Source organism: Typopeltis vanoorti, chromosome 24 (assembly GCF_054136105.1).
Source record: "Typopeltis vanoorti isolate ZY-2024b chromosome 24, IOZ_Tvanoo_1.0, whole genome shotgun sequence".
NCBI classification, from domain to species: domain Eukaryota; kingdom Metazoa; phylum Arthropoda; class Arachnida; order Uropygi; family Thelyphonidae; genus Typopeltis; species Typopeltis vanoorti.
In genome coordinates this window covers 87,440,975-87,455,700 of record NC_143572.1, presented here as the reverse complement: position 1 = coordinate 87,455,700, position 14,726 = coordinate 87,440,975, and the positions used below count along the sequence as shown (strand labels likewise).

The 14,726-nt window shown below is 38.0% G+C and overlaps 1 protein-coding gene across 2 annotated transcripts in view; it reads left to right on the top strand.

Annotated features, from left to right (window-relative positions):
- LOC150093525 (BPTF-associated chromatin complex component 1) overlaps positions 1–14,726 on the top strand; it is a 101,219-nt gene that overhangs the window by 29,173 nt on the left and 57,320 nt on the right. For both annotated transcript variants that reach the window (XM_090413945.1, XM_090413944.1), the window contains exon 2: positions 998–1,092. In XM_090413945.1, coding sequence (XP_090270071.1) covers positions 998–1,092 — 95 coding nt within the window. The remainder of the gene's footprint in view (positions 1–997; positions 1,093–14,726) is intronic.

Genomic DNA, 14,726 nt, shown 5'->3' with positions numbered 1-14,726 from the left:
GATTTGGTCACTAATTTTCAAGGAGAAAAGAGATTTGGGAAAGGGTTCAGAGAAGAACTAACTAAACCCTTTCTAAAATCTCTTTGTAGAGATATTATTAAGACATTAGTGAGTATTTGTACCACAATAATATAGAAGAAATTTTTTGTAGTGTGGAGTCAAGTACAAGCATAACAAAAGGTCATTGTTGGTGGGTAAGTGTAAGATTATAGAGGATGCGAGTGCATTGCATATGGAAACAGTTAAAGTAGAAAGTCGAGAATTGTGTTTAATAGTGAAGACCTTCCATGATGAGTCATTTGACTTTCTGGAGGTCTGAGAATAGTAATCATACATCTCAAATTTCTTCAGTCTGTTTTCATATTTATAAATCTTAATTCATGTAAATGTTAGTTACATGTACAATGTTAGTTATGAGGATTGGCTGAAGGAATGTGGACTGCAGAGTTTGGTGGATAGAAGAAGGAGAGGTGATATGATTGAGACTTTTAAACTGTTGAGAGGTGGTTACAGGGTTGACACTGGAGGAGTTCTTTCGCTTGGTTGAACAGTGGGAAGGAGTGATGACAAGGGGCCATCCCTGGAAGTTACGAAAGGAAACTGTGAGCAAGAGGGTGAGGAGTGGTTTCTTTGCATGGAGGGTGGTTGAACCATTTAATGCATTGCCTGAGTGGTGAGAGCGGTCAATGAGTTTGAGGAGTGGTATGATAGACATTGTGTTTCCTAGGAGGAACCTCCCACGATGATTCTTTTGACTCCATGTTGGCCTGAATAATAATAATAATGTAAAATTCAAATTGTTTATTCATTTTATAATCCACACTATTTTGTGTTTGACTCAGGACTTTCCAGAATTTTTTTTTTTAATTCCAGTATTTAAATTTGCTCATTATAGATATGAGAAGACTTAGTATGTTAAGATGCCTGTACTTCATAAATTAAAATTGTTAATTCTTATTATATATTGTGTAATATAAAAGTATCTGTTCTCCAACAGGTTGGCGAAATATTTACAGCTGCAGGAGCAGCATTTACCAAACTTGGTGAGCTAACCATGCAGCTTCATCCTGTTGCAGAGCCCTCTCCATCTAGGTAACGTTGAAATATATTTTTATTAAAGAAATTTTTCGAGGATCATGTTGCTACTAAGTTAATATTAGAATTAGCAAAACTAGTCACTGAGAAAATAGTATTGCTCATTCTAATAACACTTGACAACAGTTTTGTTCTTGAATGATATTATCAGGGGGGTGCTTAAGGGTCAAAGCTTAAGTGTAACTGAGAGGAGACCTCCACATAGCCTTTGAAGGAATGCAGACATCCGACTAAGGCTTCTGACCTAATGTCCAATCCTCACCTGCTCGTGGTGCACCCTGTTAGGTATCCACCTGGATACTGAATAAACAAGGATGGGCTAGCAATTTGAGATTTAGCCGACCAAATTGTATTCTTACTGGCTTAAACCACAATATAAAATGATGTTACAACATGACAGAATTTCATGCTGGCTGGGGCATCGCCTGGTTAAACAAGGTCGGCGTTGTTTTCTTCAGGGAACCAGGGTGAATAGCGAAAAGTCAGCTACTGGAACAAATCCTAAAACACACACCAACTCAACATCACCCGAGTTCAAGATCAGTACTATCAACATAAGAAGCCTGAATGACAAAGAAATGGAGCTAGCTGAGGAATTGGATAAGTATCAGATCGACATAATAGGGATGACTGAAACAAAAAAGACAAAAAAAATAGTGAGATCTTTCTGAGCAGTAAATACAAAATGTTATATTCAGGCAATGACAATCATTGCAAAGAAGGAGTAGCTATAGTATTCAACACTAAATATGAGGCTATTCTTCTTGAATGGCAGGCAATTTCAAGTAGAGTGATGTGGGCAAATATCAGAATGGAGAAACTTGACAATGAGACTTATTTGTGCCTATGGTCCAAAAGAAGGTTCTACTAAGGTAGAAGTGGAGGAATTTTTTGAGGCTTTAGATAAAGCAACTGGCACAATGAAAAATGAAAAGTTGGTCCTTGTTGGGGATCTAACTAGCAGAGTAGGAAGGAAGTTATTGTCAGACATACAAAAATATATTGGGAAAATTTGGAGAAAAGGGCAAAGCTAATAATAATGGCAAATACCTGTTTGATTTCTGCTCAAGACATGGACTGGTTATTACCAACATAATGTTCCAACATAAAAATGTGCACAAATTCACATGGAGAGAATAGGCAAGGAATAGAAAAGTCTCATTGACTATGCTATTGTTGATAGTGATGTTTTCTCCCTGGTGCTTAACACTGGAGTGTACAGAGGATTTCAAATTGGAAGTGACCAACAGGAGCTCACTTTAGTTGAGTGCAGATGTGGCAAACCCGAGGTACCTGATGCTGGTGGTGTAGGATTCCTAATAAATAAAACACTCAAAGACAATGTCCTGTTTGTTAATAAAATAACATCGAGAATAGCTGAACTAAGTCTCTTCATAAATAAAAGTTACCAACTAAGTCTCTTCTTCATCTGGATGGTCTATGCCCCAACCATGGACCATCCAGATGAAGAGATAGAAAATTTCTATGAAACACTAGAATTCACATTAAATAATTCTAAAGAATTCTACATAATTATAATGGGTGACTAATGGCAAGATTGGAAGCAGTGATAACATCTGAACTCCATCAGTAAATTTGGATGGACAGAGGAATGAAAGAGGAGAAATACTTATTGAATTTTCAGAAGAAAATAACCTCTTTATTATGAACAGCTTTTTCAAGAAGAAAATCAACCGAAAATGTACTTGGAGAAGCCCAAATGGACAAACCAATAATGTAATAGACTTCATCCTCTCCAACAAATATATATAATAAATAATAAAGAAGTGCTTAATAGATTCAGTACAGGAAATGACCACAGACTAGTAAGGGCAAAAGTATGGATCTACAAAACCTCTACCACAATAAAAGCTGTTATAGAGAATCACTGAAAAATGAACTAAAAAAGTTAAACACAGCTACTACCATTATAAGTTTAGTTTAATCCTCTATCCAAGCGTGAGCAAACAAAGTTTGCACCTGAAAGTATCTTCAGGACTGAGCTGAGGTGGTGCAACTCGTGGCAAAGGTGGAGAAAGCTATTATCACTCCTATCTCAGTATCTGCCATAATGCAAAGCACATCTCCTTGCGGATATGTGTAATGCTATGCATTAAGGCAAGGGCCACTACCGGTTTCAACCTTTATTGAGGTCTTGTCAGTGGGAGCCAGGCCCAGTAGTGGAGACACCAAGGCAGAAGGAATGAGAGGTCATCCCCACCTATAGGAGTTGCCAAAAGGTGTACAACCTTATTATTAAATTACTCCGGATTCAGAGAAAGATGTTGAGAGTATATTTTTCACTTTTAGACTATAATAAGTTTAGTTTAATCCTTTATCCAAGTGTGAGCAAACAAAGTTTGCGCCTGAAAGTATCTTCAGGACTGAGCTAACGTGGTGCAACACCAAGGCAACTCTTGGCAAAGGTGGAGAAAGCTATTATCACTCCTATCTCAGTATCTCCCATAATGCAAAGCACATCTCCTTGCAGATATGTGTAATGCTATGCATGAAGGCAACGGCCACTACCCATACCGGTTTCGACCTTTATTGATCACCACTCCTTAAATGCATTGACCGTTCTCGCTCTCACCACTCCATCAGGAAATGCATTCCATGGTTCACCGACCCTCCATGCCAAAAAACCACTCCTCACCCTCTTTCTCACAATTTCCGTTCATAACTTCCAGGGATAGCCCCTTGTCATGACTCCTTCTTTCTGTTCAACCAAGCGAAAGAACTCCCTAGTGTCAACCCTGTAACCACCTCTCATCAGTTTAAAAGTCTCAATCATATCATCCCTCCTTCTTCTATCCACCAAACTCTGCAGTCCACACTCCCTCAGCCGATCCTCATAACTAACATTGTACAGTCCCGACACCATCTTTGTTATCCACCTTTGTACCCTTTTCACAGTTAATTTATCCCCTTCAAATCCTGGGGACCAAATCTGAGAACAATAGTCTAAGTGTGGTCTGATCAGAGTCTTGCACAACGGAATGATAACTATTTTATCTATGCAGGTCAGTGTCTTTCTCATTATTGCAGCAATCCTCTGTGTTACCTTCACTACCTTTGCAATATGTCCCCTAAATTTCACGTTTCTATCAATCATCAAATCCAGATCTCTTGTCTCTCCTACTTCCTCCAGTTTAACAGTCTAAAATTGAATTTCATATTGAAAAGAATAACATGTAAGAAAGTTTTAAAGCGAATAAAAGTTGAGCAGCTCTCAAATGTGAACTGTAGACTAAAATACACAAAGATTATCCAAGAAAAAATGAAAGAGTTGGAGAACAGGAACCAAACCTTGATTTAGTCGCAAATCCAAAAGAAAACATTGGTCAATTCAGCCAGAGATGCATGTGGTGAGGTTGTCTGCAAGGATAGAAAAATCAGAACTCCATGGTGGACACAGGAAGTTAAAGAGGCAGTGAACGAAAAGAAGAAAAAAATATCAAAAGTTCTTAGCAAGTAACTCAGCTTGTGCTCTTAGAGTATACCGAGACAAATGTAAGAAAGTTAAACACAGTGTAAAACTAGCTAAACAAAAGTCATGGGAAGACTTTGGTAAGAATATAGAAAATAAATATCAAGAAGGTGGCTGGATATTCTGGAGGTTGTTGAAAAAGCTCAGAAATGGAGGAGAGAGTGCTGTAAAAGGAAATAGAGATGATGAAGGTGACATTAAAACTGGAGTAAAAGATATCCTTAATGTATGGAGTAATTAATTTGAAAAATTGCTAAATGAAAGAAGTGGTGATGACAGCATAGTTTTAAAAAAAACACTGAACAGACATGCAATCTGGAGTGCATATCCATACTTGAAGTAGAGAAAGCTATCAAAGCCTGAAATGTGGAAAGGAGGCTGGAGTAGATGATATTCGATGAGAAATGCTCACGTATGGAGGTATAAAAGTCTTACAGTGACTGCACTGCATAATTCAGAAGGCCTAGACTGAGGGACGAATACCAGATGATTATAGTAGAGCTCTCATAGTACCTATAAAAAGGAAATAAAACTGAATGTGAGAATTATAGAGGTATTTCTCTACTGAGTGTTCCTGTTAAGATTTATGCAAGTATACTTGAGAAACTGTTGAGAAAGATTTTGGAAGAGAAGCTTGGTGAAGAAATGCTAGATTCAGGCCAAATAGAGGCTGTTAGGATCAGATTTTCACTTTAAGACAAATAGTTAAGAAATCATGTGAATATAACAAAGATTTGTATTCAAAACGCTACAGTTATATGGTGTCAGTGTGGCATTATATCAAGCAATACTTAGTCTTTATTTGAGTTGTAAGTCAGCAGTTAGTATTGAAGAAAGTACAGGAAGAGGGTTTAATGTTAAATCTGGTGTCAGACAATGATGTACATTATCCCCTCTGTTATTTATTATCTATATGGATCACAATATGAAGGAATGTCGTATTAAACCATCATGATATCAGAATTGGAGATGTTAATGTCAGCTCTTTGCTTTATGCGGATGATGTTATACTTCTAAATAAATCTGCTACAAGTCTGTAAGATTCCCTGACTAAATTGAATAAATATTGTAATAGATATGGTATGAAGGTCTGCAATATCAAGACAATGAAAATAGGCATTGAAAATATCAATTGCATTGTGAATGGAGAGCCTATAGAACAGTAAAAAATTTCAGCTATTTGGGCACAATTTTTAGTGGTGATGGTAAATTAAAAATAGAAATATTCAACAGAATGAACAAAACTGGTATGGTAGGAAGTCAACTGATTAAATTTATATGGAATAAGAGAGAAATTAGTCAAAACACTCTACACAAGACACTGTTGAAACCAATTTTAACTTGTGGATCTGAGTGCTGTGTTAGAAGTAAAGCACTTGACCAAAGACTAGAGACCGCAGATATGAGAGTCCTCAGAAAGATTAGGGTAATGAACAGATGGCATCAATGGCAATATCATATTAAAAACGAGGATATTAGGAAAGAACTTGACATTGTTAGCATCCAGGGATATGTTAGCACTAATCTCAAGTGATATGGTCACTTAAACAAACTAACGTTAGCAAAACAAGTGTTCTCTGCCAGGTTGGCAGGAAAAAGATCCAAAGGAAGACCAAGATGTAGATGTATTGATACAGTAAAAAGTGCCTTAGAAGACAGAAATATAAGATCTGATAATGTTGAAGTCTTGACAGATAACAGATTGATTTGGAGGAAAATTGTAAATAGGAAGTTAGTAATGATATAAATTTTTCATGTAGTACTATCATATCCTATACACCCTTTGAGGGTACATGTTAGGAATTTGATGATGATGATATGGTGTACTTCCCACAATGAGTCTTTGGCTCCATGGAGGTATGCTGCTAATAATGTTAGAGGGACACATTATTAGCAACACCGTGCAACACATTGTGTTGCATGCTGCAATTACTTATACTAACCCCGCTGTTACACCGGATTGTGGTTGTCTTGCATTTGTAACAAACTTTGTGTTGTGTGCTCTGAAGATGCTGAATATAATATAGCGAAATATTGGCTTTTAAGTTAATAAATAGTCATTTTCTTATCCATCTGTGTTCATATCAATACCGTTAAATCTATTACAACATGTCTGACGAACACATAAGCCTATCACGCGTATAATGTTAGATGAAATTTTGTAGCCTATGGACAGAACCAATTTATTTATTCTTATGGGGGAAAAGAAAAGAATACTATTCAGCTATAGATTAATGTCCAGCCTGGAAAGCCAATCCAAGGTCTCATCCATCATATTCTGGATGTCTTGGAGTTTGCCATGAAATTGTTGCCTTGGGCAGTCATTCACAATATGAGTGATTGTCTGGGCTATGGAGGAACAGTCACAATAAGGGTGTTCTGAAAGTTTCCATTTGTGTAGTAGGTAGCCACATCTGCGCTGGTTGGTTATGATCCTGTTGACAGATGACTAAATTCTCCTAGGAAAAGCAAAACCAGGTATGCTGAGCACAGGGATCTTTAGCCAGGAAGCCATTTGTTGGGATCTTGTTGGGCCACTGTTCTCTCCATGTGTCAGATGCTGATGGTAAGGCAGCTGAGCTGTGTTGTTACTATCTTGGTGCAAAGACTAAGTGGATTTTTGAGAGTCCAGTGCAGGAGCAGATTGCTCTTTACTTTATTAAATTCTTTAATAGAGGGTTGTCTTCTCTGTGTATTTGGAGCAATGTTGGATAGGACAGGCAGCCAAGGTAGAGGGGTGCTTCTCAGTGTCTGACTAATTGCATATGGTAGAGTTTAGCTGGGTATTTATGATGTTAGTGTGCACACCTCTTTCCCAGATGGGGACACAGTATTCTGCTGCAGATAATGTGAGGGCTAGTGCTGATGACCTTAGGACTTCTTCCCCACAACCTCAGGTTGTTCCAGCAAGCCTTGAAATGATATTATTTCTCGTTTTATTGTTGGACAGCTTGGTGATGGGATTTTATAGGGTAGGCTTCTGTCCAGGCTCACTCCAAGGTATTTCAGGTAAGGCTCATGTTCTGCCATCTTGCTGCAAAAAAAAAAAGAGGTTGAAGTATCAATTTGCCTTGACATTGTTTAGGTGGAATGCTGTGAACACAGTTTTTGTTGGCTTCAGGTACCACTGCTTGGTACCCGAAGCCAAATCAGGTACCTAGTGATCCTACCTGGTGTAGAATCGCTAGGTATCAGCGTATATGTATTTTCTTGAGCTGGTATGTGATATGTCAGACGTAGATGTTGACATACCACATACGTAGAGGCTAGCACAGAGCCCTGTGGGAGACCATTGTGGAGGAATCTGTGCCTGCTCTTTCTTCCACCAATATGGACTCTGATCTTTCTGTTGGAGAGAATGGATCCGAAAAGCTGAAAAGTTTTTTTTTGCACCTTATAATATTGCCTTGCTTTAAGAGGAGGGCCCCTGATCCAGACTTCACAAGCCGATGTTAGGTCATTTAAAGTGACTCCAGATTTAAGTTTCTTCTGGAAGCCTGCTTCAATCTGTGTTGTCAGTGCCAGTACCTGGTCACAGCAACTTCTTCCCAACCTGAAGCCAGATTGTTCAATTGAGAATGGTCCTTTGATGAATGGTGAAATTCTTTTAAGGAGAATTCTTTCCAAGAACTTAAAGATGGAGTAATGCAAGGAGTAATATCCCACTGTAATATTTACATTCTTTATATTATGATTAGTGATTCTTTCCATTCTGAGGGTATCTTTGTTTTCCAATATTGAATTTATCAGTTTATTTATTTCGGTAATTAATTCGCTACTGCCATATTATTATTACGTGGCACCTCCAGGAGGTCCAAGGACTCATTGAGGGAGGGCACCTACTCTCTGTTTCCACCACTCAATTCACCAACTACAATGAACCACACCGACGCCATCTGCTGTCCACTACCACCAGTAGTTTTCAGGGACAATCACAAACATCCATGCCTACTGCGGGATTCGAACCTGCAGCCTTTTGGCTGGAGAGTGAATAGGCTAACCATTCAGCCAACCAGGCCCAGCTGGTTGGGATATTTTGAGTTCAGCTACTATTCTGTCAGTATTTGCTGCTGTGTTGTTTCTGAGTTGCTTTGTACTTCTTTTTACTTCATCTAGTGAAAGTGTTTAGTTGGTTAAAGTACTCTCTCCATCTGTTTGATAATTCATCTCAAGTTGTCAGTATTTTGTCCATGGCTATTGTTGATTGCTTTCATATGTAGACATGTTTTATTATTATTATTACGTGACACCTCCAGGGAGTCCAAAGACTCATTGAGGGAGGGCACCTGCTCTACAACTCACCGTCTCCACCACTAAATCCACTAACTACAATGAACCGCAACTACGCTAACTCCATCTACTGCCCACCACCACTAGTATTTTCACAGACAATCACAAACATCCATGCCTGTGGTGGATTTGAACCCGTGGCCTTTTGGCTGGAGAGCAGATACGCTAACCACTCGGCCACACCAAGCTGGCATTGGTTCTAATTTCATAGAAGAATTTTCTTTGATTATTTAACATAAACTATTTCTGATTTCTTATTTGTTCATGTGAAGATTTTCTTGTCTGATTATTTTATTGGATTCCTTGCTTTGCTGCTCTTTGTACCTCTGATTAAAATGAATATCAAATGGATTCTTCTTCTCTTCAAGGATTAGGCATTGATTGTTCCGGATTTACTGGTCTTTCTATCTTACAGCTGGGCTTCCCTCTCTCTTTCCCATTAGTCTATATTTATCCATCTCTTATGGTAGCCAATATCTTTCCATCCTAAATAGATGCGCTTTCCATTTCTGTCTATATTCCTTGATCTTTTCATTTGCATTGTAAATATCTAGTTCTCTTCTCATGTGTTCATTTTTTATATGGTCTAATTTTGTGCATCCTATAATTGCTCTTAAAAATCTCATCTCTGCAGCTTGTATTTTACTTTCGTCTTTCATTTTAACAGTCCAGGTTTCTGAATCAAGTGGCCATTACTTTATAAAATTTGAGTTGAGTACCTTGTCTTGTTTTTTCCATTCAATGTCCTTTTGACTGTTCCAAAGATTTTCAGAAATTTCTTCATTTTTTCATCTATATTTTTATCTTTTACATATTTTTTTTATACAATGAAACCTGTGGTGAATTCATCACTAAAAAACACACGTACTAACCATAGTGATAAGTTTTAATATGTAAATATTTCATCCCACGTATCTTGGGACATCCCTAGTACAGTAATTCAAACAATACTAGGAATAACATACAGTTAGAGCACATGATTATAATGGAATCTCAATATGCGTTCAGTAGCGTGTTATAGAATTAAATTAAAATATAACTGGAAGAAAAAAAAACATATATAAAGAGATTATTTTACATAATTTTGTATGAAAATTTCCCATACTTTAGGAATAGCAAGAACATCATTGCAGCTTAAATTTGGTCTGTGTAGTAGGACTTCAGCACTTTCTTTATATAACTTTTACATAGATCTTTATATAAATGAACATTTATATAAAGAAAGTGCTGAAGCCCTACTACACAGACCAAATTTAAACTGCAATGATGTTCTTGCTATTCCTAAAGTATGGGAAATTGTCATACAAAATTGTGTAAAATAATCTCTTTATATATGTTATCTTTTTTTTTTTTTTTTTTCGGTTATATTTTAATTTAATTCTATAACATGCTACTGCACGCATAATGAGATTCCATTGTAATGATGTGCCCTAACTGTATGTTATTCCTAGTATTGTTTGAATTGATGTACTGAGGATGTCCCAAGATACTTGGGATGAAATATTTACGTATTAAAACTTATCACTGTGGCTAGTACGTGTGTTTTTTAGTGATCTTTTACATATGTTATGCAGCCTAAACAATTAAACTGTGTCACCTGTTCTATTATTTTATTTTTGATGGTTATTATTATTATCTGAGACCTCCAGGGAGTGAAGGACTCGTTGAGGGAGGCTATAAATCACCGAAACCATCATACCTTCCCTTAAATTCATTCACACTAGATGCGTTCATCACCCCTAAAGGCAAACTATTCCACTCACTCACTGCTCTCTGGGAGAAAAAACTAGCTCTTGCCCTCTTGACTGTGAGCAAACTTTACTTCCATGGATGCCCTCGTATTCTCTCCCCACCTTCCATATAATGAAAAATTTCATCAGATGAAATTTTATAACACCCAATTAAAAGTTTATAGATCTCTATCATATTGCCCCCCCTTCCTCTTATTAACCAGAGTCTGCAATCCACATACTTGCAGTCTGTCCTCATTATCTAAATCCCATAATCCAGATATAATCTTTGTAACTCTTCTTTGCACCATTTCCACAGCTTCTTTATCCCCTTGAACCCACGAGACCAAATCTGTGCACAGCAATCAAGGTGTGGTCTTATCAAACCCTTAAAGAGGCAAAATGACTTCCTTATCCTTACATGTCAAAGTTTGCTTCAACATCGCAATTATCCTCCAAGTTATATTTTCAACTTTTGCTATGTGACTGTTGAACTTCCAATTCCTATCCACCAATACACCAAGATCCCTTGCCTCCTCAGTTTCTTGTAGTATAACCCTGCTAACATAATATGCTGCTGGAACTATAATCATGCCAAAGTGTATAACTTAACACTTACTAACATTAAACTGATAGCCATTTTCGTTTGCCCAAATTTCCAGCCTATTCAAATCATTTTGTAAGTGCTGGTTATCAGTAGTGGCTCTGATTACCCTGCCTATCTTCATATCATTGGCAAACAATTGCACATCTGATGATAAACCCTGCCTGATGTCATTAATGTATAGATTGAACAATGATGGCCTAAGGACTGAACCTTTAGGTATTCCACTGGTCACCTTAAATCTGGCAGATTCACACCTACCATATACCACTTTTTGATATCTGTCTGTAAACCATCCCCTGATCCAAGTCAAGAGTTTATATTCCAATCTCATATTCTCCAGTTTATGCAACAACCTTTCGTGTGGTATCCTATCAAATGCCTTAGAAAAATCCAACATTATCACAGTGCATCCATTTCCTTTATTCAACTAGGCCGTAACATTGTTATAAAATATGAGCAAATTGCTAAAACACGACTTTCCTTTAGTAAACCCATGCTGCTCCTTGCAGAGTATAGCATGTTTGTCTACCCATTGCTGTATTAAAGTTCTTACAAACTTCTCTAACATCTTCACTACCACACCGGAGATAGTGATAGGTCGGTAGTTAGATACACATCAGTTTCTGCACCACCCTTGTACAATGGAACTATTCATTATTATTATTATTATTACCCAAGACCTCATGGAGTCAAAGACTCATCTGGGAGGTCCTTTTATCACGCACACATCTAATCATACTGTGTCTTAAACATACTCAAACTCCTAGCAGACACCACAATCTCAGGCAAGGCATTCCAATCATTCACAACTCTGCACGAAAAAATCTGCTTCTCACTCCCCTACTCACACCCTCTTTATACAGTTTCCAGGGATGACCTCTGGTTCTCCCCTGATCTCCCACTATTCTCTGTAGAACTTCTCCACCATTGATCTTATAACAACCCCTTACCAACTTGTAGGTCTCTATCATATCACCCCTCTTCCTTCTCTCCACCAGACTGCAAATTACATCTTCTCAATCTTTCCTCATACTCAACATTCCAGAGGTCAGAAACTACCTTAGTCAGTTGCCTTTGGACCCTTTCCAACATCTCTTCATCCTTCTGAAAACCCGGTGATCAAATCTGGGCACAATAGTCCATGTGTGGCCTAATCAAAGCCTTATACAATGGAACAAGAATCTCCCTACTTCTACAAGTCAGTGTCCTCCGCATCATTCCCATGTGTTGTCTTCACAATTTTGGTAATGTGTCCCCTAAATTTTAGATCCTTATCCACTATCACCCCCCAGATCTCTTATTTCCTCTACCTCCAACAATATATTCTCACCAAGCATAAATTCTGCATCCCATCTTTGTTTTCAAAATTTTTAAACCTTTCATTTTGCAACATTGAACTCACATCCCCATTTGCTTGCCCAATCACTCAATTTATTCATGTCTTTTTGCAAGGCCACAATATCTTCACTACTCTTTATGGTTCATCCCAACTTCGCATCATCTGCACACAACTGGATATCTCCATCTAAATCTTTGCCAGTATCATTAATATACAAGTTAAATAGTAATGGCCCTAAAACAGACCCCTGAGGCACTCCACTAGTGACTTTCCTTTTCCTGGATATCGCACCCCCATACACAACTTGTTGATACCTATCAGATAGCCAGTCTCCAATCCAATGCACTAATCTAATATCCAACCTCATCTGCTCTAGTTTGACTGTCAACTTATCATGGGGTCTCTATCAAAAGCTTTTGCGAAATCCAAGTATATTACTGTGTATCCTTCTCCTCTGTCCAAGGAAGCAGTCACTTTATTGTAATAAGTAAGTAGATTACTAAAACATGAACTCCCTTTAGCAAATCCATGCTGTCCATCAAAGATTATACCATTGTTGTCAACCCAACTCTGGATCCTAGTTCTCAAGCTTCTCTAACAACTTAACCACAACACCTGACACAGAGATAGGCCTATAGTTTGATGCTTGAGTTCGATCACCTCCTTTATGAAGTGGCACAATCTTGCCCTCTTTCCACTCTTTAGGAACTTGACCAAGTGCAAGACTCATATTAAAAAAATATGTCAAGACAGGTGTCAACTCTCTGGCACATTCCTTCAGAATATTCAGTGATATATTATCAAGTCCCACAGCCTTATTTACATCTAGTTTACTCAACTCCCCAAACATCTCTTGCTCACTTACAGTCAGTCTCCTCCCCATCATCAACTGCTCTCAATCTCTCCATGAAGTCACATTCACAAGATTGAAAGATCTTTATGAACTGCTCATTAAGTATATCCACCACACATTCTGCAACAGCTATCTTTATATCATTTCCTCCAATCAATGTCATCCTTCCATAATCATTCTTTCTTTTGCTGGCTACATACCGAAAGAACTCCCTAGGATTCTTTTTAACTTCATTAGCTAACTGCTGTTCATACCTCTCTTTAGCTACTCTCACCAACCAAATCATCCTCCTTGCCTGGTCTTTGTAGACCTCATGAAATTGGTTACTTCCACTTCTCTTATGCTGCCTCCACAATGCCCTGTTTCTCTGTATCGCATGTTTAATCTCTTTATTCACCCATCTCACACCTACCTTATTTAACCTTCTCACCCTTGGAATATATTTAGACATTGCATGTACTAGATAGTTTTTGAAAATCCCCCAAGCTGCATTGATCTCTTTTCCAGCTAACTCCTCATTCCATGCTACACCTGCAAGCTGTCTCCTGAGCTCTTCATAATCACCTCCCTTGTAGTTCCACATATACCCTTTTCTCACAGGGATCCTTGCACTGCTGGCAACCACCCAGGTAATTACCTCATGGTCACTCTCACCAATTGGTGGATGATTTGACACCTCATTTATAATTACATCTGCTGATGAGATGACCAAATCCAAGACCCTTAATCCTCGTGTGCCCTCTGTTACATACTGTCTGAGGTAGTTATCCTTCAAAAACTCAAGAAACTCATTTTCTTTACTTCCAGTTGCTATCTCTTCATTCCAGTCTATATTGCCATAATTAAAATTACCCATAATGATCACCCTTTTCTTATTTGCTTGGCTAATTTGACTATACATTTCACTATCACCACCATCCACATTACCAGGTCTATAACAACATCCCACCAAGTATTTGAATCTATTCACCTGTATCTCACACCATACTGCCTCAAAACCACTGGCCCTATTTCACTCTTGCATCTCTGCCTTATATGGACATAACTCTTTCTCAGTAGCACTCCCCTCTCTTTTTACCCCTTCTATCCTCATAAAACATATCATACCCTTCCATCTCTGTTCCTGTCAGGATGTCGTCCTCATCTAACCATGTCTCACTTATTCCGACAATCTTTGGGTGAACAGATGCAATTAGTGCAACCATTTCATCTGCCCTGTTTCTTATACTTCTAGCATTGGTATACAAACACAACAGCTCATTTCTGGATCTACAGCTAGTTCCACTGATACCACTCACTCGATGTGATCTCTCCATGCTGTG